The sequence below is a fragment of the Meleagris gallopavo genome, chromosome 1 (assembly GCF_905368555.1).
Source record: "Meleagris gallopavo chromosome 1, MGAL_WU_HG_1.1, whole genome shotgun sequence".
Lineage (NCBI taxonomy): Eukaryota > Metazoa > Chordata > Aves > Galliformes > Phasianidae > Meleagris > Meleagris gallopavo.
The window spans coordinates 185,442,844-185,466,197 of NC_139404.1; the positions used below are offsets into that span (position 1 = coordinate 185,442,844).

Here is a 23,354-nt window from a genome sequence, read left to right on the forward strand (position 1 = left end):
CTGACTAGAAAACAGTCTTTGCATATTAATTACTTAATAGAAACAACATTTTCTGTAATGACTAGTGAAAACTGCTAGATACCTCAAACCTCTGACAGGTCTTCTCCAGTGTCTGTGTTTGAATCTCCACTGCCTCTTTTGACCTTTTGCAGCCACAAAGGCTAAACACCTCTGAAATTTGCCATTTGCTATTCAAAACCAGGGGCGTTTAAAATTAAGAAGTATTTCACATTTTCAATTGCTGGTCTGTTTACAGTCTTAAGACATATATTATGCTAAAAATCCATGGTTTTCCATGGTGCAAGAGTGACATCAAGGAATGAATGCTCATCGGTTGACTCTAGAAAAAAGAAAAAAAATGTTGTTTTGAATACTGAGAGTAATTTCACAACTGAAAACTGCAAGGAATGAAGTAGAAAATATTCAGTTGTGGACCCACAGGATTTAGTGGGTGTAGGTTTGTGGTTTGTTACAGACAGCGTTAGACCTCAGATGACCAGAATGATCCCTCTTGCTGCTGCAGCTGGCCAGTGATGCATCCCAAGCATCCCACAGTATTTTGGTGTGTTTTTTTTCCCACTAGCTAGACTGCAGGTGTTTTGAGTTGGACAGCGAGTAGTGTAAAGGAATGGAAAGTGAAAGGGAAAAGTGCTTGGGATATGTTTCTGCAGCTGGGCTGCTTGCAAAGAGTAAGATATGCAATGGGAGGGCTCTGGCTGAAGCAGTGAGTATTGAAGGCATGGTGGTCTTGCCTTGATCATGCAGACACCCCTGATACTTAAATTATGTTCCATGGTTACAATTTTCCCACAGTGAGAGACATGCTGTTGTATGCCAGTAAAATTAGGATAGCTACGTAGCTCTCCAACAGGGAAAGCTCTTAGACAAAATCTGATTTGTAAAGTAACTTTAAGCAGAAAAATAAATAGAGCCTTTTTTGAGATTTTCCTCGCTTCTGAGGCAGAGGTGTGTTTAAAGGACAGACTCCAGAGATAAATCTTTTTTCCTTTGAAATTTGCTTCGTATGGGATTCATTAGTTAAAAGAGGGGTAGCCCAGTGTTACAGAGTTCACCTCCTATGAGTCAGTCTGAAGTCTAGCTACTACTTCTTGGCTACCTTTATATAGCATGCCTGTGTTTGTCATCACTCTTCTTCGTTTTGTAATGCCAGGATGAATCATTTTAGGATTGTTTATATCAGTTTTATATGAAACCAGACAAGCTACAGCTTACGATTTTACTGAGATTATGAAGTTCACATGTTCTTGTCAGTTGACAGGGTTTAAAAACCTTTTTTTTCCCCCCACTGTGGGAGGGAAAATAGGTTGTTGTGTATAGTTCTGTTTTTCTTCCAGTTCTGTTTCTTTTCCAACTATGCTGTCTTTTGTATGTTTCCCTTGATCTGTGCAAGGATTTCTCTTGAGTCTGGAGCAAGGATAGGCTGATGGAGCATGGGTTGGCAGCATAGCTGGTTCCCCCTGGCAGGCTGTCATAGACATGAAAGCAGAACAGGGACTTGGCAGTGTATGCAGTCCCTGCTAGATTATCTGCAGACTCCATATTAGAAACATATAACAGCTTTTTCAAAAAGCGTAAACCTCCTTTGAAGCAGTTTACCTTTATTTGAACAAATTCTGCGAACATCTTTATAGCTCCTGAAACTGGACAAGATGAGGTTTTTCTTTGCTCTTCCAGCTGTGGCATAGATCTTAGTAACTTTGGGAATAATTCAGGCCACCTGCTACAGCACCAGACAGAAGTTGGTGTTTGCTGTGTTGCATCAGTTTGAGAGCAGTATCTCCAGCACTGCTCAGCCTGTAGGTGAGTGTGCAACTGTACAGGAGCTTCTCATGCACTTTATGCAGTCACTTGGGGGTACAGAACTTGGACTTCTCTTTCCTTTTCCTTTTTTCTTTTAATGGATATTCTGCTGTGTAATTCTAGTGTATCCTTCACACTTTCCTGTTATTAAAAATAATTAACATCTCTTCACATTTCTTATGGACAAAGGTAGAGATGTACAGAAGAACTAGAAACTTTCAGGAATTAAGTTTGTATTTTCTTGGTAGTTTGCTCTTGACTTAACCCCTCTCTCAACACCTTGAGGTCAAAAAGAATATTTTAAAACATTTCAGTAGTATTTAGAATTATTATTGTTTCAATAAGATGTGACCTCATTCTTGTTCTGGATAGGATTCTTGACTGCTAATAGGTACCAGTGATATCTGGGTAGTGGAAGCTGGAAACATAGATGCTGACAAGATAGTTTTCACTTCTAATATGTTGTACTCTCATATGCTTAGATTTTCCATTGCTCATCAATGCCAGGAAATTTTTATATCAATATAAAGTGGTGTAAAGCATTACCACTGTGAGCTCACAGTAATCAGTTCCCTCATTTTGTATTTATATAAAAGCAAGGCATAGAGGAAAGTAGAGAATTGCATTCAGTCTATAAAACTTAAAATATATATTTCAACTATATATTAATCTAGTACTGAGTTAGACATTAATTAAGTTATTAAGTTATTAATTAAAAATACATGTGTATTTTATTTCAGTGTAGACATAAATACCAGAGCTATAACCAATGGTAAGGGTAATTCAGTTACTGTTCCAGGAAGTGTTCCTAATTCCCGATGTGATACTTTGTGTTTCTATTATGATTAGCATTTAAAAAAGAAAAGGAAGAAAAAGTATTTAAATGTGTTTTCTGTCAAGCTATAGAAAAATCCGTATTCCAGAAGTTCTATGCCCAAAATAATATTTTCATTGCTCAGAATGTGAAGTACATGCAAAAAGTAGAATGAAGATATATATTATAAACTTTCGCACTTGCGATTAGCAACTCTGTGAAAACCTACCAATTTTCCATGCTAAGAATACTGTTTTATCCAGGGGTGTAACAATGCACAGCTCTATTAAATTTAGCAGAATTCCTTTGGTCTTCAGTTTTTTTGGAGGATGGCCAAATGCAAGCAAACAACCCGATTAGCAGAGACGTTCCTACCTGTGAGAGCTTCCACTTCTTGAAGATACAGATAGCTTGGGGTTAGAATAAGATTAACATAGCTTCACGTAATTACACCTATCTGCCACAGTTAATTTGTGTACTGTGGCATTTTATTCAAATGAGTATATCAAATGAGGATCATTACAGCTCTTCAAAGTGAAGAAAGAACGACTGAAAAACATGTGACGTTCTGTTTGATAATGTCCAGTGTCCCGTCTTGTTACAAGTTATTGATTTTCCTGTTTGGAAAACATTATTTAAGGAAAATAAATGGTGAGAATGATGTGTTTTGGTTTTTACTTATTATTATGTCAGGATTGTCTAATCTTAACAATTTCCTCTTTGTCATTCTGTTGAGAAATAAGAGATAAACAAGAGACTGAATGCAGCTTTTGCTTCAGTACAGTTAATAGTCACTGGCTTCTGTGTTAGGCTTTCCAGACCAGAAAGAGGAGGGAAAGGCCAAACATAAATTGCCAAAACACATTTTAAAAGCAGTTTTACTGATTATTTATTCACAACTGCGGAAAGGACATCATACATTGCTTAAGCATCTTGATATGCCCTTATTTGACCAACGCCCACATAAATGGGCGTTTTCTTGATTTCCAATTCAAGAGGGCACTTCAGCTTGTGCTGAACTTTTACTGTACAGAACAAATAGATGTCAGTTTATGTGTGTGCATGAACTGACTGTAATAAGAATCTTGAACCACTGTTAGCTGTGAGGTGTTTTAAAGATGAAATGTTACATATTACAAATGAAGCTGTGTCGAGGGGGGGGATCAGGTTGGGTTCTTCAAAAAGCAAGGGTTCATGACCAGAGTTGGGTGGGCAAGGAACAGGCTGCCCAGGGCAGTGTGCACAGCCCCAAGCTGCTGGAGCTTAAGGAGCATTTGGACAAGGTTTCAGACATAGTGTTTGGATTTTGGGTGATCCTGCATGGAGAGAGGAACTGGTTTTGATGATCCTTCTGAGTACTTAACATCTCAGGATATTCTGTGATTCTATGAAATAAAAAGGAGAAGGTGATCAGAGATTGAAGTATGTAAAATAGGCAATAGTATATTTCACATGTCTTTTGATGCTCATCCTCAGAGAAATCAGTGATGTATAGACTAGATGAATGGCTGTGGAGGTAAACTGAAAACTGTCTAGAAAGGATTGTGAGCAGCAGTCCAGTTGGAGGTCTGCAGTGGTCTGCCTCAAGGATCAATAACCTTACAAAACTGGGAAGAGTGGTTAGTACATTAAATGACTGCCTTGCCACTGGAAGGAACTTGACAGGCTGGAAAAAAATGCTGTCAGGAACTTTAATGAATATCAAGAAAAAATCTGAAGTCCTTCCCTTGATGAGGATTAAGCGTACCTGATCTACTGGAAAGGAACTGAGGAGAGGAGGACCCAAGAGTCTTAGTTACACCAGGTTAGACATGAACCAGCAATGTTTTCTTGCAATTAAGAAGGCCAGCAGCTTCCTGAACTGCGTTAGGCAGATAAGTGACATTATCTTTCCACTCTACTCAGCACTAGTGAGTACATCTTGAGCTCCGTTTCAAGTTCTGAGCTCCCCAGTATAAGAGAGACATAGATATGCTGGAGCTCAAACACAAAAATGCTTAAGGATCTGGAGCATCTCTTCTATAAGGAGAGGCTGAAAGAGTTGGGACTCTTCGGCCTGGAGGAGGCTTGGGAATCTTATCGATGGGCATAAATACCTGGTAGGGGGAAATTAAGATCAAAGCCGACTCTTCTCAATTATATACAGTGACACGACAGTGGTCACAAACAGAAATACTGAACAAAAGAAAAAACAAACATCTACTGTGAGAGAGTATGAGCACTGGCATGGGTTGCCTAGGGAAACTGAGGAGTTTCCTCCTTGAAGATAAGCAAAACAAGACAGAGCATTGCTCTCACTGACTGCATGAGCAGAGGGAATGAGCTAAGCCAGATTTTGGAGATGCTTTCCAGTCTCAGTTATTCTTTGATTTCCTGATTCCATGAAGACAGTCAAATCTGTAAGAAGATACTTTTGTTGCATTGCACTTGCACAGTTGTCTGTTGATAATACATGAAAGTTAACCTACTTTTATCGTTGAACTTTTTAAAATTCTGTCTGAATATTTTTCTTAAGCTTATGCAGAATTTTCACAAACAGTCTAGAAAAAGCCACAGTTGGGAGACTTGCTGTGTTTGTGGAGATGAGAGGCATAAAATAAGTGTTTTTTTACAATAAATGCATAAATAAAAATTTTCAAGTTCAAATTACAGTTTCATAGGACTTCAGATAGAAGGATCCTCTGCAGATCATCCATCTGCATAACATACTGGTGCAAGGGCATTCCTCTGCAATGGAAGAAGATAAATTCCTCCATTTCTGTGGGCTGCCTATTCCAGTGTTTAACTGTTTTTCCAGTGAAGGATATCTTTCTTACATCCAGAATGAGTTTTTCCTGAAGCAGCTTTTCCCCTTGTCCTGTCACCAGATATGGTGATAAAGTGAGCATCTCCATCATCTTTATAGCTGTTTTTTAGATATTGGCAGATAATGATCGTAAACTGACTTTAATTTGCCCTGCTGCCACCTCTTTTTTGATGCAGCCCAGGATACTGTTGTCCTTTGGGGCTGCAGGCACGCACTGCTGGCTCATGTCCAACTTCTTGCCCACCAAGACCTTGTAAAAGACCTTCTTAAGTCCTTTTCAGCTGGGCTGCTTTTGAGGATTTCTTTTTCCAGTCTGTACACACACCTGGAATTGTCTCAACTGAAATGTAGCACCTTACTCTTGACCTTTGACTCTTGTGACTTTTCAAGCCTTTCCAGGTCCTTCTGGATCATACCCCTTCCTTCTATTTTACCAACTGTACCACTCTGTCATCAGCAAGCTTGCTGAGGGTGCATTCAATCTCATTGTGTCATTGATAAATATATTAAAGAACACCTGTCCAAAAACTGGTGAGGGACATCACTCATCACTGGCCTTGCCTGCTCATGGAGCTGTTGACCGCAACCCTCCAACTGCAACCATCCACCCAGTTTTTATCCTTTGAATAGTCCACCCTTCAGTTCCACATCTCTCCAATTTGGAGATAATGATGTGGTGTGGGACCACGTCAAAGACCACTCTGATCACTCTGAGCCTTCTTTTCTTTGTGGACTAAACACACATTTTCTTGGATCTCTCTTTATATGTCTGATTCTGTAACCAAATCATCTTGGTGGCTCTTTGTTGGACCATCTACACTTTTTCTTCCTATTGAACATGGGGAATTTAATACTGTATTGCCTATATGATGGGTGTGTTTCTTCTGATAAAGTTTAGTAGCACAATAAGATTTTTCTAGAACTCTCTGAGGAACCGTCATATCTAGTTATAGGAATCAAAATAGGCTTCCCAGAGGCTAAAGAGATATAAATCTCTTTTTTATTATTTTTCAATATAATGTGGAAAGGGGTTTGTCCCAAGGTTAACATAAAGTGTAATGGATTTGAACCTATTTTGGCTAGAGTCAAGGGTTGTTCAGCCACTAACTGTAATGGAATGAGAGAATGACAGTTTTATAGAAGATGTGCTGAACTGGGATTTTTCATGGTTGTTCTAAGAAAACCACTCAGTCTCCTGTGAAACACAGAGAACCGCAGGACAACCCAGAATGAAAAATCAACTCTGCCAAAGGCTTTTACAGAAGTCCCCAGGAAAACAAATATTTTTGTGGCTAGAATGTTTCTTTCTAGCTGAGAGAATACATATCTATTTTTATGTTGAGAATTGCTCTTTTTTCTTCTGGAGGACTGTGCAAATTACCATAGCAAATACAGACCTTATTATACGACATTTGTCTGTGACCTTACCTTAATACTGCATTTTTGAAGGCTAAGACTTGCCTAAGTAAGTATCTGTATTAAATTTTTGTAGGAAAACTTGAAAGATGACAGTTAAGAAATCTTAGTAGTGATCAGTAGTCTTGAAAAAGAATGGTCTTCCTCTTCAGGAAGATTGAATGACTAACAGGAACTTTTTAGTCCTTGCTCTAGGTTTGGCAAGATGCAAAGAATATTAAAATATTACCTACTTCTTTTCTGCTGTATGAGGAGGAATAGGAATGGATCCTCAAGCCCTGAGGCCAGTGGTTTCCCACTCCAGGTTTATCTGAGATTGATTTCATGCTAGAAATGGTTGAAAAAAGAGCCAAGAAGACTCCTCACAAGCATGGTGGATGATTGAGGCTTCAGTGCTTGGACTATATCCCTGAGCTTCTTTCATTTATAATACAGATATGTTCCATTCATTTCAACCTTCTCCTCAGTGTTTGTATTTGTCTGTAGCAGGAGAAAATAGAGACAGAAGTGTCACTGATTGCGTGTTGAATTCATGATAGACCTTAGATCAGTTGTTCACAGATTCTAGGAAAGATGTCAGAAGTAATAGTATCTTCTGTCAAAGAGAAACCAGTAGTGTTGATTTATAGAAGGAAAGTAAAGAATCTTTGAGGAATAATGCTTATCCTTTTCGTATGTGAAATCATTCAGTGTCTCAGCAGAAGTTGTCCAGCCACTGAGTTTGAGCTCTCCCTGTGGCTGATAAGGAGTGGAATTGAGAAGGCTCCTCAATCTTTTGACATGGCTTGACTGGAGGTTTCTAGATATCATGGTGTAAATAAGACTGTAAATAACAAGTCCTTTGTTGATAGTTACATTTAAGTAGCCCTGAGGTGAGGTTATAGGTGTAAAATGAGAGGATAGTGGCTGCAAAGTGATTTTATTGTATGTTATGCACTCTGATGTTTTTCCTTTGCAGGCTCTAAACTCTTGTGAAAGGCACCAAAATCTCAGTTTTAATATAGAAGAAAGCAACAGTTGCATGAGAGGGATCAGCTTGAAATTATGAGCCCTGACACTGAAAAAAACAGAAATCTCTTAATAGGAAGATGTTTCTTTAAATGCCTCGATTTTGGGATGATGAGGCAGTTCCTGATGTGGAATGATAAGGGTTGGCAGTAGGATAAGTACTTCTGTAGTGCTGTATCCTTATTTGATACCATTGCTGAGTAATGCTTAGTGAAGTGGTTGTTCCAAGTAGCATGTCCAGACAAAAGTGATCCCACATTCTTCTGTAAACAAGTGAAAGGGTTAAAATTGAGTGGAAGAACCATACTGATGCTAGACTTGCGTTATAAAGGAAGTAGCTGCTGTATGTATTCTCAGGAATGACCTATTTACAACAAATTCTGTCTTAACAACTGTATTTTGAATGCATTTTTTTACTTTCTCGTTACATAGAATCGGTCCTTAATATATTTAATATTTTTAGTGCCCTACAGATACCAAAGCAACGTTTGGGGTCCACCTTAAAGTAGTAGGAGACTGGACAGGTACGTAGAAAAAAATTCCTTTCAGAGACCAATATCTTTACTCGAACTTTCTGGCTTCAGCACAGTTTTACCTTGATTGCAGCATACTCTCACCAGAGAACATTTATGCTTGTTTTCTCAAAGATGTTCTTATTACATTCTTGATGGAACCTTTGCTTTATTGAGATGTGAATTTCTCCAGATAGCATGTTTCTCCAACTACTAACAGATGTTCTGATCACAATTTAATGATTTGCAGTCATCCTCAAGCTTCTGCCTCTTTTTCTTATTTTTTTGGTAGCCTGCTGCCCCTGTACAATGCCTCTGTGCATAGTAGAGACTGCAGAAATGCTGAAATGTGCAGCTCTCAGATAAGAGGATTTTAATGCCAGCGATTTGAATGGCTGCCAGGTTAATTAACACCCGTGGAACAGCAAGATTACAGGTTGCTTTCATGTTCTTCCATGCTCTTCCATTGCTCTCTGAATGTCCTCTAGACCAAAGGTGTAAACCAAGATTCCCTGCAGAGAAAAATGTTAATTTCCTGCTCCCTATACAGTTGTATACTCAAGTACTAGTTGTCATCATTGCTTGGCAGCTGACTTTCTTCTTGCTTAGCATAGCATTTCCTTGTGAGGAAGATAAATAAACAACACGATCTTGTTCATTTCTTACGAAGCAGTGTTTTCCGTGTTAATTTGTTTTGGCTCATATTTTTGTGGAATGGAGTCAAATAAACTAAACCCTAAAACGGATTAGACCGGTTCAAGGAAAATAAGTGCATCAGCGTTTGTTCAAGTTACTGGGCCAAGTGCGTACACAGCTGAGGAAGTGTCTGAAACTTTAATAGGAAAAGGTTAAGAGGATAATGTCATTTGTACATATAACGCATAATTATCCTAGTTTTCTGTCCTTTCTTAAAACATAAGTTGTTGGCCAGATAGTGGCAGAGTATGGGCATAACTGGTCTTCATTATGCCTCAGTGTGCTCTTTTTGTGCACCCCTCCTACCTGGGCTGGGACAGGATAGTAGGTACCCCAAATGGAGTGGAGAAGTGCTAGCTAAATGAGTTTTCCAAATGAAGTGGCATCTTTGAAGTCTCTCCCTCAGTGCTATGAATTACTCTTTAACAGTATTCAAATGTCTTTCTTCTTGCTCAGTATCTGTATTCTCCACTATGAAGCAGGTCTGCCTAAGTGGTACTGTGGACACTGATCTAAGTAGAACTCATGACAATAAAACTCGGTTACAATACAGAGAGCATTTGTTGCAGTATAGCTACACAGGGATATCTTCCCCCTGGGTCAAATGTGCTGGCAGGAAGCAGGCTGTTTACCCTGCATCTCTACTAAGCAGCCCTCTTCTCACTCGTTCCCTTAAGCCCTCTGACAGTTAATGGTCTCTAATCCTCTGACAGTTTGAGGAGAATACTGAAGAAGTACTAAGACATTTGCCACGTTCCTTATAATCTTTCTTAAGCATATTTTAATGGCTGCTCCCAGAGACAGGATATTGGGCTGGGAGACTTTTTATGCAGCATTCTGTCATTTAAGCTCCTCTCACAACGTATTCCCTCAGCCTTTATCCTATTTATTCAGATTCTTTATGTATCAAATTTTCACTTTCCTGACAGTTTATGAGTGATACCAAAGAGAGTTAGCAATTTATTTTAGAGATCTCAATTACAGGCTTAAATTAAAGGGATGCAAGAAGAGTGCAGATACAGCGTGAAATACAGAGAAGAACCAGTTCATTTGAGATGTTGCTCTCCTCACTGGGTTCAATTTCTGCTGCCTGCACCTGAAACACATACAGAAAGAATTGCCTGCCATTAGCTGTAAGAACATGAGCTGTGGATGGATGCACAGTGCTGGCAAATCAATTCTGCAAGTTATGTTTCAGGTTGAGTCTCTGACACTGAGTCTCGTGTTTTGAAAATTGAATAGAATACCTTATGGCCTTAGTGATTGTATTTTGTCAGCTGGGGAAGCAACTGTGTGTCAAGAGAAAAGATGAGGGGTAATAGAATTATCAGCTACTGGTGAGATGTTGCTGTTAATGCCAATTATTGTCCATATCCCAATGCATAAAACTGTAGATAACCAATAATTTGCAAGAAGTGGCTGAAAAAAAGCAGTCCCTTTAGAATAACCTTTTCTTTCTGCATAGAAACAAGTATGTAGTGGATTTTAAGGCAGTATATATAATTATTTGCTTTTTAGAGCAGTGATTTGAATATCACAGATTGTTTTACAAAAGAAGTAGGAGAGAAAGAACAACTCTTCAGAAGTTATATCTCTAAGACCTTTGCAAAGCTAAGAGTAATCCAGATCCCCTAAGCAATGTATTTCTTGCTCTACTGAAATCAAATGGAGGTGCCTGAACTTAGAACAGTTGAGAACCTGCACTTCTCAGAAGCACTGTGTATATTTCCAATATAAATCTGAGCTCTTTCATTTCTTGTCTGTGTTATGGTAGAATTAGTAAATATATTGTGTTTAGCATTCATGTTCATTACAGAAAATAGAGATACACAGAGTAGAATTCCTGTAATGTGGTCTTAGATGCCTATGTAGATTCTTTCATGTGGACTGCTTCTTTTGCTTCCTTGCTTCCTAGATTTCTGGCTTATTGCTGGGTTTGTTTCAGGAGAAAAACCAGGCCCCAAGCATGCCTTTTTATTCTTCATTGATTTTAAAGAAAGTCAAGTTATGCATCTCTACTTTAGAGGTAGTTTAGTTAATTGAAGGGATCTTTGAAGGTTATCTAGTTCAACCCTCCTTCAATGAACAGGGATATCTGCAGCTCGACCAGGTTGCTTAGAGCCTCAGCCTGACCTTGAGTGTCTCCAGGGATGGGACATCCACCACCTCTCTTGGCAGCCCTGTACTTACTGTGGGTTTCTGGTGGCTGATGTTAGTTAATGGCAAATGTGAAGCCATGCAGCTTGGACTAGCTCTCATTCTGAGCAACACCAGCATATCTTACAGTGCAGCTGCCCAGCAGCTAGTGCTGGTGGGTGATGGCTTTAAACCTTGCAGATCACTGATGTCTCTGCAAGGGTTTCTGTATGAATCTGTAGTGAGATGTACAAATGAGCTGATTAACAGGTTTTGCTATTAATGAACCTTCTGAATGCCTGTTCTGTTCTGCTTCTCTCATGTGTCTTTGGTCAGCTTTTTCTCAGTCAGCTTTGAGAAATTTGGTGCCTTAATATTTACAAAAGGATTTTAAGTTGCTTCTTCCTCACTTGACACCTGGTTTGTCCTAGCATTGTCACCTATCAAAGTGTGCTACCACTCTTCTCCCTGGTGCCTCAAGTGCTGCTTGCTTAGTCTGAAAGCTGACATTCCATCTGGCACCTCTGGAGGGAAAAGGAGAGAACCCACAGACCGTGCTTGATGTGTCCAGCCTCTCAACAGCAGTGAAGAAAACACAGCAATGCAAGACAATGTGTTTCATTTACTGGCCAGACTTCAGGGTGCTAGACACAAAGTGGTACTGATGGTGTTGAAATGACAGACATCTGAAAGCACGCAATGTGATTGTGTGGGAAACAAGCAGACAGCACTCAGAAGTGTCGAGGTGAACTGCATGCTTTAGGGCATTAAAACATTGCTGTTATGCTGCAGGCTGTTTCTGGTACAAATTGGGATAGGATTGTGTTTAAAACACTGCTGCTGTTCTGTGCTCTACAGTAATTTTTATCTTGTAGTGAAATCCTCCTGCCTTTCAGGTGGTTATGATCTTGGAGAATGTTTGCAAAACCTATCTGCCATTCTGAGCAGCAAGATACCAATTATGAAAGCCCTATAAAGCACTTTAATATGACCCATTAAATCTGAGACTTCTATCCGCTCAACTTCGTACACATTGTGGCAACAGGAGGTGCTGAGCTGAAACCACAACAGATCTATGGGGGGTGCTCCAAAAGTAATGCCTCCTATTTTATTATGTTGGCCCACAATGTCAGAGGTGGATGCTGGTAGTACAGCAGTAGAGGTTGACCTTTCCCACCAATATTCCGCTACATTTTTTTGCTGTGTGACACATGGCAGCAGAGAAGCAGTCTGACCAAATGGCATCTGACATGGAAATGTGTATGAAGCAAAGATGTGTCACTGAGTTCCTCCATGTGGAAAGAATGGCACCCACTGATATTCATGGATGCTTTCTCAGCATTTTTGGAAACCGAACAGTGGATGTGAGCACAGTGATGCTATGAGTGGTGTGTTTCTGCAGTGGTGGTGGCGATGTGAGAAATAAGTTATGCTCTGAATAGCCATGCACAGCTGTACTTCTGAACCTGTGTTTATAGTTTCTTCATCATTCCATAAATGACAATGACTATATTGAGAAATAGTGTTTTATAGCTGAGAATTTGCTCTGGGAAATAGTGCTGTTGTGCTCTTTGTATCTGTTGTAGTTTTCATGGAAGTAAATAAGAAATGTTACTTTTGGAGAGACCTCTGTATTTTAGTGTATTGATCTGCATTGCTGTAGAAAGCAATGTCTCACCAGAAAATATATTTTTTATCTTAATTCTTCCTGCTGGAGATGAGGATAGACATGGTCAGGAGGTCCTTGAGGTTGTGAATTTTTATCAGAGACTGTCATAGTCTTTTTTTCTGGAAGATCCAGATTTGGAGCAGGTAGTTTCAGGAAAAAAATGTTACGCAGTTGAAAACAACAGAACTCTTTTTCCAGAACATGGCAAATGTATGAAAATATGGATCTTGTTTAACCCCCTATGAACTAAAACCTCAGACAGCAAGGAGTACACAACACAGAATTCTCATCTAGATCTCTAATTTCTTGAACAGGCTTAATTTGTAATGCAGTTGTTTGACCTGTTGGAGATGGACTAAGGATTTTTGACTGCCCTCCAGAAGACAATAAACATGCCTTCTAAGTACCTCCGAAGGAGGCATAATCTAAACTTTCTGGGCATGAAGGGTTTGTCATATCTTTGCAGGCTACCTTCATTACCCTCCTAAGACCTTGAGGCTCCTAATATAGAGAAGATCTGAAGTTCACTGCACATTGCTGCCCTTAGCTGGTATTGGAGCTAGCAAAGGAATAGTATTTTTTTAGTAACACAGGGAGTAGTCTGGGAGATACTGAAATAGAGGATCGCTCTGTCAGTATCAGCTGTATTCATAGTGGATCTTGTTTCATTGGAGGAGTGTGAAGCAGAAGGTGACAAGAAGGAATAATATGACTACAAAGTCTGCCAGCAGGATATGACAGGGTTGTCCTGGGGTCACTGTCATTGCTACTGAGTTTCTCTAAAGCTGTCTAGTCACTTCTGATGAGCAGTTGCTCACCTCATTTCCTGTTACCTCCAGCTCTGTTTGGTTTAGGCCTTTCTCATTCTGTAGTAACATGAATTTTGTTGCGTTTAGTTCCTCCATGGGATTCCTGGCAGGGTGTAAAGGTGTTAATGTTGTGGTGGTGTTGATTGTTCCAGAAAGCTGAAGGCAGAGATAGTAGAGATGTTATTTTTTCTCTTACGTTTTATGACTGCTGATTCTTATCTTCTCTGTGAATCTTACTTATGCTTCTAAGGAAGATTTCAGAATTGAGTGCTAAAGAGGTTTAATTGTGTTTCTTTTACATAATTGGATATTAGTAATAAAAGTAGTACTGTTACATTACCGGGAGGTTAAAATACCTTAACAATATAATTAGCTGAAGTGTGTTACAAAGAATACTAGTTCTATTCTTCAGGTGCTATTAACATTCATTAATCTTTTTATTTATGCATGTAAACAGTTCATTAAAGGCAGGATTAGGAGAATGGAGAAAAAGGAAGATAACAGAGTCACTTCACTGGCTGTCTACTGAAAGCCCCTTTTCCTTGAGTAAAGAATTATTGCTGACAGAACATGTCTGAAGTTTTGACTCCAGCTGTGGATTGTTGAACACTTGAACTGCAGCAGACTGAATACCAAACCCAGTATAACTTACATCGACTCTGATTTAAGCAATTCGTGAGTTTTTTTTCCACAGAGAAGAAAATCAAGTCTGTTAGGACAGAAGGTTGCCTTGAAGTCTCTGAAGTCCTTTCTCTATACACTTTGTTATGTGTAACTCCCTGTTAGTGAGCTCCTGCTCTAGAGCTCACTAGCACGTAACAACTGATAGGAACTAAATGAATATAGTAAAAACAGAAAAAAAAATAACCCACACTCTACCTTGAAAGTAGAGTTACAGGATAGGAAGGCTCCAAGAGATGTAGGTGAGCAGGCTTCCATGCAAATCTTTGCATGGTAATCTTGTGTTTCTATGCAGTGTTTGATTTATTGAGAAGAAAAAGTTGCTGCTTTGGAGTTGCCAGTTCTTTGGATTCATGCATATGAGGGTCCCATTCTTGTGATAGTTTCTGTGCAGAGGATCAGATCTGCTTCAGGCACTTATTATGTGAAGTCTAGCTGGACTTCATGGTTCCTTTGTATGAGCACCTTTAACAGATGTGTAATGGTTTCCAAAGGAATGGGAGAGTTGACACAAAAATGCCAGCTCTTCATGCATGCCTGCACTACCCTGAGGCTGTAGCCCACTTGCTTGGATGCCTCTCAGGTTTTGCTGGGTAATGCCTTCCAGACCAACTTCTTGTTTTGTTCCCAGTTCAGTGAAGCTTCTCCTTCAGGGGCAGATGAAAAACGCAAACACATTTCAGACTTGAAAATGGGAGTTATCACAATTGTTAGTTCAAATACCTTAAAATTAGATTGAAGAGCTTTATTTCTGGCACCCTTTCCTAGCAGACTCTGAAAGTGCTGTAGTTAATTAGGAAAATAGTATTTCAAATTGGGAATGTCAAAAGAATAGGAATAACTGCTGTAGAAACTGCCAATGTCTATAAACTCCATGAGCAGAAGGAAGAGTTACCTATATTTGCTCCCAGTTCCTTCATGATGCTTTGGAATTCCATGGATTAATTTCTATAGAGAAGCTAGCATAAGCCAGAAATAAATCTTGGGATTGAATTAGTCAGCACATTTTTCAGGTTCAGCCTTTGGATGTCCGTGGGATCTTTCTGTGCACAAAGTTCAACTCTGTGATGGTTCCCATGATTTACTGTTTTCATAAAATCACAGAATGATAGAATTGTGTGGAAGGAACTTTAAAGACCATTTAGTTCCAGCTCCTGGCTGTGGGCTGCAAAACCTTGCACAAGATTTGGCTGCCCAGGGCTCTATCCAACCTGACCTTGAACATTTCCTGGGATAGGGCATCCCAGTTTCTCTGGACAACCTGTTCCAGTGCCAGTTTTGCACTCTCTCCACTTCTAACATTCCTTTGAAATACTGAATTGGAGCCACTGTTCAATAGCAGTGTCATCACTGATGTGGGCTGTGAGGATGATGTGAAGTGTAGCACTATTACCATCCAGATTGCCAACAGTAGTGATTGATGGCCCTCTCAGATGACTGTTTATCGTGCTGTCTTGTATTGCTCGTTAATCTTTGGTCGCTCCTACCTGTCAGCTTATTTCTGCTGATGTCTTACCTAACAACTGGGTGGAAAGAGAGAGGGTATTATCATGTTAATCTGAATTTGTTCTGTGTTCAGTACAGAACCATGGTGGTGTGTTTAATAAAACTCTGACAGTATTGCAAATGATACCATGATCATATGATATGAGAGTTGCATTTTAATATTATTTAAATACCAAATGCTGTATAGCTCCTTGTAGGCATGATAGTAATGTTAAAGTTCTGGTAAGGGATCCCATTTCTATTCTATTCTATATAGGATAAGTACCCTGCTTTTGGCCAGCTGTTTGTCCTCACCCAGAACTTCATACTGCATCAAAGCAGCAATGATCAACTTGAAAATCTTTTTCTTCCAATCTGCATTAAAATCAGTGCTGGTATTCTTCAGAACAGGCAAATTCTGCTTTGGTTCCCTATAGCCCCTGGCAACCCAGCTTTCCATTGCTGCACACGTTTCTATGCTACTCTATCTAGACTTTGACTTTTGCATATGTGTTGATTCTCTGCTTCACCCAGAACTAGCTGAAGAGTTTTTCTATGAGGCAACACAGCCAGTTTGTGATCCAAGAATTTTTGAGGAGTATCTTGCAACCACAACTCTTCTCTGTCCCAGGCTTCCCCAGGAGATTTATCCCATTCAATCATAAAGGTTATAAAAAAACTGTCACCACCCAACTATATAATTATCAACAGCGGAAATAAGATTCCTGTGGATAAAAATGAGTGTGACAGCCTCAGAAATATTACTTACCATTTTTCCTTTACCAGCCAAACCTCAGAACATGCGCTGAAAGTGCTGTCATGACCCCGGGCCAACAGCAGGTTTCCATACTTGGCAGAATAGGTATTTTGGCTTCTGCAGTAAACAGAATAGAAAGGTTTACTTTAGAAGGATTATAGCTATGCTTTTTGTACAAGCTTAAACCATGTACTAAGCCACATGCCAAGCAGTGCTCTGTACTGGGCTATGAACTTAGTGCCCCTTTGTGTCAGAAAAGTGCAGAAGGGAGATGTGGGAGCTCATTCCTAATGGGAATGGAGTGAAACTGCCAGTGCAATCCATTTCTTAATAAAAAGGAATCCCTTTGTGAGTGTCAGGCCACTGAATCCATTTGTAACTAAAACCTGGTTTTTATCTCTCAGGCTTTGCCATTTCAGAATAAAGCAAAGCAAAAATGCCATAAATACTGTATGGAGTGTGAGATGCAGCAAAGTAGCTATTTACATTTTCTGGTTCATGAGTGAAATTTGAAATGACTCTTGTTACGTGCTGAATGTGACATTCCCAAATGAGACAAATGGCTCGATCATCTAATTATTAACTCATGTGCTTCAAGGAGAATGTGTAGGAGGGGATTCATAGGCTGAAACTCCCTTAGCCAAAATGTAAACAGTATTGCAGTGTTGTGCACTGGGATGTGCGAAGCAGAGTGTGCTTTCTTGTTAATTAATGGTGCACTGGTGTGGAAGGCAACAGCTGAAGGCAGGGTGCAGCCTGTATATTTTTCACTGACATTGTAACCCACATTTCTACAGCTCAGCCTTATTCTTGCTCTTCCTCTTGATTTAAACCACTTTGTGCTATGAATAGGAATAAAGTTATGGAGTTTGCTTAAAAAAGGATATCACGATGCTTTTTATTTATATAGTTTGTGACATTTGTACCAGATTAGTCCAGAGTACTGTGTAAAGGAGTAATATTCCATGAGATGCAAGTTTTGCAGGGAGAGGTAATATATTAGATCAGCTAAAACAGCCAAAAAAAACTGTCAGGCCTTCAGGCATGCAGAACCTTCAGCAGGTTTGACAAAGACGCAGAAAAGTCAAAGCAAACAGCAGGGAGTACAATAATATTACCTCTTATTTTTAAGGCTTTCTTTTTTCTTTTTTTTTTTCAGAAATATGAGCAAGACAAGTAAATAAATAGCAAATGCCCTCCTTCACCCTGCAGTTTTTTAGTTGATTTACCATTTCCATGAGAAATATTATTTGTTTTTCCAAAAATTCAGATTGCCAAAAACACTGTTTCGAGGCCAAAAATATCACTGGTAAATGCTGTACCCACTGCCTTTTAGGATTTGTATGTCTCCAGCTTTCCTTATCTTCTCTTGGCTGAGTTCCTGATTTCACAGAATCACAGAATTATTTGAGTTGGAAGGGACCTTTAAAGGCCATTTAGTCCAACTTCCCTGCAATAAACAGGGCCACCTACAGCTCCATCAGGGTGCTGTAGGATGTATTTGCTATAATGTGCTGTGATCTCTCTCTCCTGGAGGAGAAGGCTTTTGCATCATGGCAGATACAGGTTAGGTTGGCGACTAGTGGAAAAAGACAGAGACACAAGTAGACTCTACTGTCGTGATTTGCATGAAATACTAAATTTTATTTATATAAACATGGATACACACTTTTTCCTTCCAGCATTTATATATTTACCTTTCATTGTGTGCTTTTTTACTCTCTTAAAATCTCATTATGTTATCTTTAATAAAGATAACAAATAATTTTGGATTCAAAATGCTTGACCATCTAGAAAGAGTAAAATTCAGACAGTGCTTTATGCAAAGCATCAGTGTGTGCCTGGTAATTTGAGAGTAGCCTGTATGGTAGACAATGTTGATAAATTGTTTGGATCTGTGACTTATTTTTAAGCTGTAACATTTTAAGTATTGTTGCACTAAACTCTGTGGTCATGGGCATGGGAGAAGGGTGAGAAAAGGGCTATGAATCCAAATAGTCACGTTGCTGTTTGTTGGACAACTGGGGGCTCAGGAAGGAAGTTTACAGAGGGCTGTGGGCACATTTTTCAGCTCTGAGAGAGATTTGGGCTAGAGGAGGAGTTCCAGTGGTCTATGGCTGGTTGAAGTTTGCTAAAATGGCTGCTGAGGCGATTTTTCTGAGTTGCTGGTGATAGTTAGCACATCTAGATCCTTTGAGAAGCCTCTTCTTGTAAGAGCAAGTGAAATAAATCAGTGGGCAATTTGTGCTCTTCATTGCAAGAAGCAGTTTCAAATTTTATCCCTTCACATAAATTTAACATCTTCCCTTACTCACTGTAGTCACTGTAAGTGCTGTTTCCTTAAGGAAAACGCCACAGACACCCACATATGGTTTTGGAGATGAAGTTGAGATGCTTTGCTGTGCTCTGCTAAGTGGCTGCTGGCAGCCTTGACAGCACAGGGCTTTCCCTCAAGGATTTCACTTGCGCTGTGTGATCCGAATATCCCTGCAGCTCAGTTGTAATGGGTTTAAAAACAGCAAAATCTATAATTAAAGGAAGAAGTTTTTATAATTTCAGTTTTTTTGATGTTTGCTTTTTTTTTTTTTTTTTGTGATGGGCTGAGGGGATTATGCTAATTGTGCCCTGTCACTAACAAGCATGGCAAATGGAATTTTCTTTGTGCAGCTTCCAAATAAAGTAGCATTTTGTTAATCCAAAAACCAGTATAGCAGTAGTTTAAAAGCCTCCCATATCTCTCAAAGCATATGTACCACCTTTTCTGCATGCAGAGGGCTTTATTACTCCCATGCCATTCTGTATTGCAGAATTTGTGATGGTGCATCAAGTGCATTGTCATTGCAGGTCACTAGAGGAGTCACTCAGACACATAAAATGAGAGTTCATCATTATATAAGAATTAACAAAATCATGTTAAATCATGTTAAACTACAGATTTCTTGTACTAGAAAATGTTGATCAGTGTCATATTACACCAACATTTTCAATATTTTCTCTCCCACTCAAGGTCAGAAATAATTGTTCTGTTGATAAAAAATATTAAAATATTCAATAATGGACTTTTTGTCATGTAAAAACATGTCTGCTTAATATTTTATTATGTTCATAACATGATATTTGAAAAATAGAGACAACAAACCACTAGAATATCCTGCAGCAAAGTCACCAAAAAAAAAATATTTTTTCATAACTTATTAGTTATGTGTAAAATAAAACTAGCCAGACTAGGTCATAAGTAGTAAGTTTATCTTCAGGGAGTGAGCTGGTTTAAGTAGGTCAAGAATTGCTTCTCTTAATTCATATATAAGAAGAAATAACAATTACTCACATCAGGATGAAATTAAACTAAACTTGTGGTACATTTACTGATACACTGTGTTATTAACTTTTATCACCTACCCAAAAGAAAAAGAAATAACTGATATCTAATGGCCCATTTCATTTGCCAGTCATTAAAATGATTACCTGCTAAGGTTTTGATATTGCCCTTTGAGAGACGTTAGAAGAGTCAGAGCCTCAGATGTGATTAGATCTTTGGAAAAGTTGCTCATTTCTTCCCAGTGGATCATCTCCAGTTGACTAGCAAAATTTACATTAAAAATAGTGTCCAGCTGAGCTCTGATCACTTAATGCTGAGATATGCTTCAGTGCAAGTAAAGAACTTGTATGTGTTGTCTGAGAGAGTCAGACAGCAGGGAACACAGGAAAAATGATTTGTATATATAGTGGAGTCCCTCAGTACCCTATTTCTTTTCTTGTTTCTTATTCAGAGCCCTATTACTGTTACTTCCAGAATTTTGGTATAGCCAAGAGGTCAACTATTCAAGGCATTTTCACAACAAGGATGAGTATCATTGCTGGTTTATCTCAGCATGAATCTGGGTATTGCATGGATTCCTGGCCCTGGACACAGGCTGTGGGAACAACTTAGCACCTCTAATGCAGGTATTCACACAGCTGAGCTGTGAGGACGTGGAAGTTGGCGGCTGTGTTTTACAGATGCTTGACTGAGGTCAAGGTGGCTTAGGTCTGTAATACACTTAATGACCTTACTGAAATGAGCTAAGTCTCAGTGATGAGCAGCATTTATCACAGCGGCATTTTGAGGGAAGACAGCAGAGTTGGGTGATCTTAGAGCTACCTTATGTTAGAAGGCAGGGAGGAAAAAGCACAAAGTACTGATAGTGTAAAAATGCACTCTTTTCCCTCATATTCAGACCTACTGATTGCAGCATTAAGTGAACTTCGGTGGGATTTTTAAGAAATGAGACAGCACAAAGAGCCGTAATGTACTTAGCAGTGATGTCTCTTTAGGGGCATCCTTTGTTAGGCTAAAATCTGCTAGTGCTTCCCTGCTGTCTGTTTTAATGACATACTATTTCTTTGTATAAGACTGGCCTGGTTTGTGTTTTGGGTATGCAGAGGATTTTGTGCATCACCATCCCCCAGCAGAACAGTGGCTGAAAATAAAATCTTGTCAGCCTTAAATTGCCCCTTATGTTGCACAGGGAATGGTTCATTACATCTTCATTGAGGTAGGACATTAGGAAAAATTTCTTCTCTGAAAGAGTGGTCGGGCACTGGAACAGGATGCCAAGGGAGATGGTGGAGTCATTGTCCCTGGAGGTGATCAAGAAATGTTCAGATGTTGTACTAAGGGACATGGGGAAATACGGGTGGCAGGTGGATGCTTGAACTGAATTATCTTGGAGGTCTTTTCCAACCTTGGTTATAATTCTATGGTCTGGAATCCAAGTCTCATAATAAGCACTCATTCCCCACAAAATGTTTTGTCATATCTACTTATACCTGGGAGAGAGCAAAGAGGAAGGAACTGGTGTCCATTCTTCTCACTGGTGTCCATTAAGAGGCAGGGGAAGCCAAGTGAAATGCAAGAAGTTATTTCTAAATGTAAGAAAAAGGTTTCTGGTGTGTGAGTGCTCAAGTACGGGAAGAGGTTCTCAGAGGGGCTGTGGAGTCTCCATCCCTGGAGATGCTCAGATTCCAGCTGAGCAGTACCGTTAGCAGCCCGCTCTTGCTTACCTCACTGAGCAGTGGGTTGGGCTGGGCAAATTCCAGAGATGCCTCCCATCCTCAGCTACTCTGTGATTCTGCAAAGTTGTTGCATGATAATATATTTGACTGTAATAATGAAGGTATGTATTAGTAAGAGGGTGAAAGTATCCCCTACTTAGCATCTTAACTGAGAACAAATACAAACAGACAAAAGCACAAGAAGCTGTCAGTGACTGGTGGTGTTTCTGTTCTTACTACTACAAAAATTCAACCTTGAATGGGATTAATTCAATTATTTTTTGACTGCCATTTAAATATGTTTACTTACAGCACTTGTACTTCTTCAAATGAATATGTATAGAATATATTAACTTATGAACCTATTTATAGACCTGGCTAAAAATACCAGTACATATATGCATGTGGGCGCATGCTAATGTTTAATCTATTTGATTATGGGAAGTGATGTGACTGTAAGAGCCCACAAATGACACTGCAGAGTTACGACAGTTATTTCCATGAAGACATCAACATTGTGCCCAGAGGAGAGAATTAATATGAGAAAAGCAGAAAATAACTTAGAGATTGCAGTGCAGCTGTGTACCTCTGTGGTACTCCCAAGCCTTGAATCCCATATGCAGGTTTGATTCTTGGAAGCTTCATGGAAAAATGATGAAAGTGTTCAAAAACATGAAGAGGCTTCTAAACAGGTGACAACTCAGTACACAGGGGCTGTGTACTGATAATTTAGGAAAGCAGTGGTGTACCAAAACATGCATAACAATGGAATAGTGAGTAGGAAGGCTCACACCACAGTTTCTGTCAGTAGCAGAACTTTTGGCCATCAAACGCAGATACTAATTCAGAGCAAATATAGGATGGTGGCTCTTCATGCAGAAGGTGAGAAATGCCTTGGAATTCCCTGACAGAGGATGTGGAAGGGGTGAAGAGGTTAGGTGGGCAATTGGAGAAGTACTTGAAAGAGAATCCAAGAGCTTAATAGACAAACCATGTAAAGCTCAGCTTTTTAAAGGCATACCCTTTGGAGCTTGGCAGTGCTGTATAGTACTGCAGTAATTGTACAGTTGGAGAGTAGCTCATTTCAGTGATAAAATTCTGTGTAGCTTTTTAAAGGTTTGGCTTTCTCTAGTTGCTGTATCAGATTACAGATTAGAAAGAGAGAATCAGCTGAGCCTCCCTGCCCGTAAGTACTTTGAGAGTCTTTTTCTTTGGTGAGTGTAAGAGTATATTACATCAAGTATCATGATTTATGGATAAAGAGAGGTAGAACTATTGCCTCACCATTTCTTGTGGCAGGTTGTGAAAGAGGAAAGTGCATCACTAATGAAAAAAAGAGCTAACTGAGCCTCCCTGCATTGACTCGTGGAGTTCAGACAGGAAGGAACAGCCCTTCACAGGCAAAGGGAGCTTGTAGGACTTACTGCTACAAAATTCAATGCAAATAACATTTCTTTCATAGCATGTATTTATAATGATATTTTAAGGTTGAAATTACCTTTTAGTATATTCTGGAATAAACACTGGTGTAAAGAAAATGCTCTTCAAGTATGGTACAACTGAGAAAAAATAAATCTCTTGATTAGGACACTAGTTTTGAACTCCAGAGGTCTACCTAATCCCCAGCTCTGCTAGGGAGCTGCTGTATAACTCGCAGGATTTCTGACAGCATTGAGCTCTGAGACTGCTTAATGTTACACTTGTTTTACT

The 23,354-nt window shown here is 39.4% G+C and overlaps 1 protein-coding gene across 4 annotated transcripts in view; it reads left to right on the forward strand.

Moving 5' to 3' along the window:
- Nucleotides 1-23,354, forward strand: part of NOX4 (NADPH oxidase 4) — a 173,710-nt gene that overhangs the window by 40,774 nt on the left and 109,582 nt on the right. For all 4 annotated transcript variants that reach the window (XR_014881130.1, XR_014881131.1, XM_085216403.1 and 1 more), the window contains exon 12: nucleotides 8,329-8,389. Coding sequence is in view for 2 of the 4 variants with exons in the window: in XM_085216403.1 (XP_085072529.1) it covers nucleotides 8,329-8,389 (61 nt within the window). In the remaining 2 variants the exon portion in view is untranslated. The remainder of the gene's footprint in view (nucleotides 1-8,328; nucleotides 8,390-23,354) is intronic.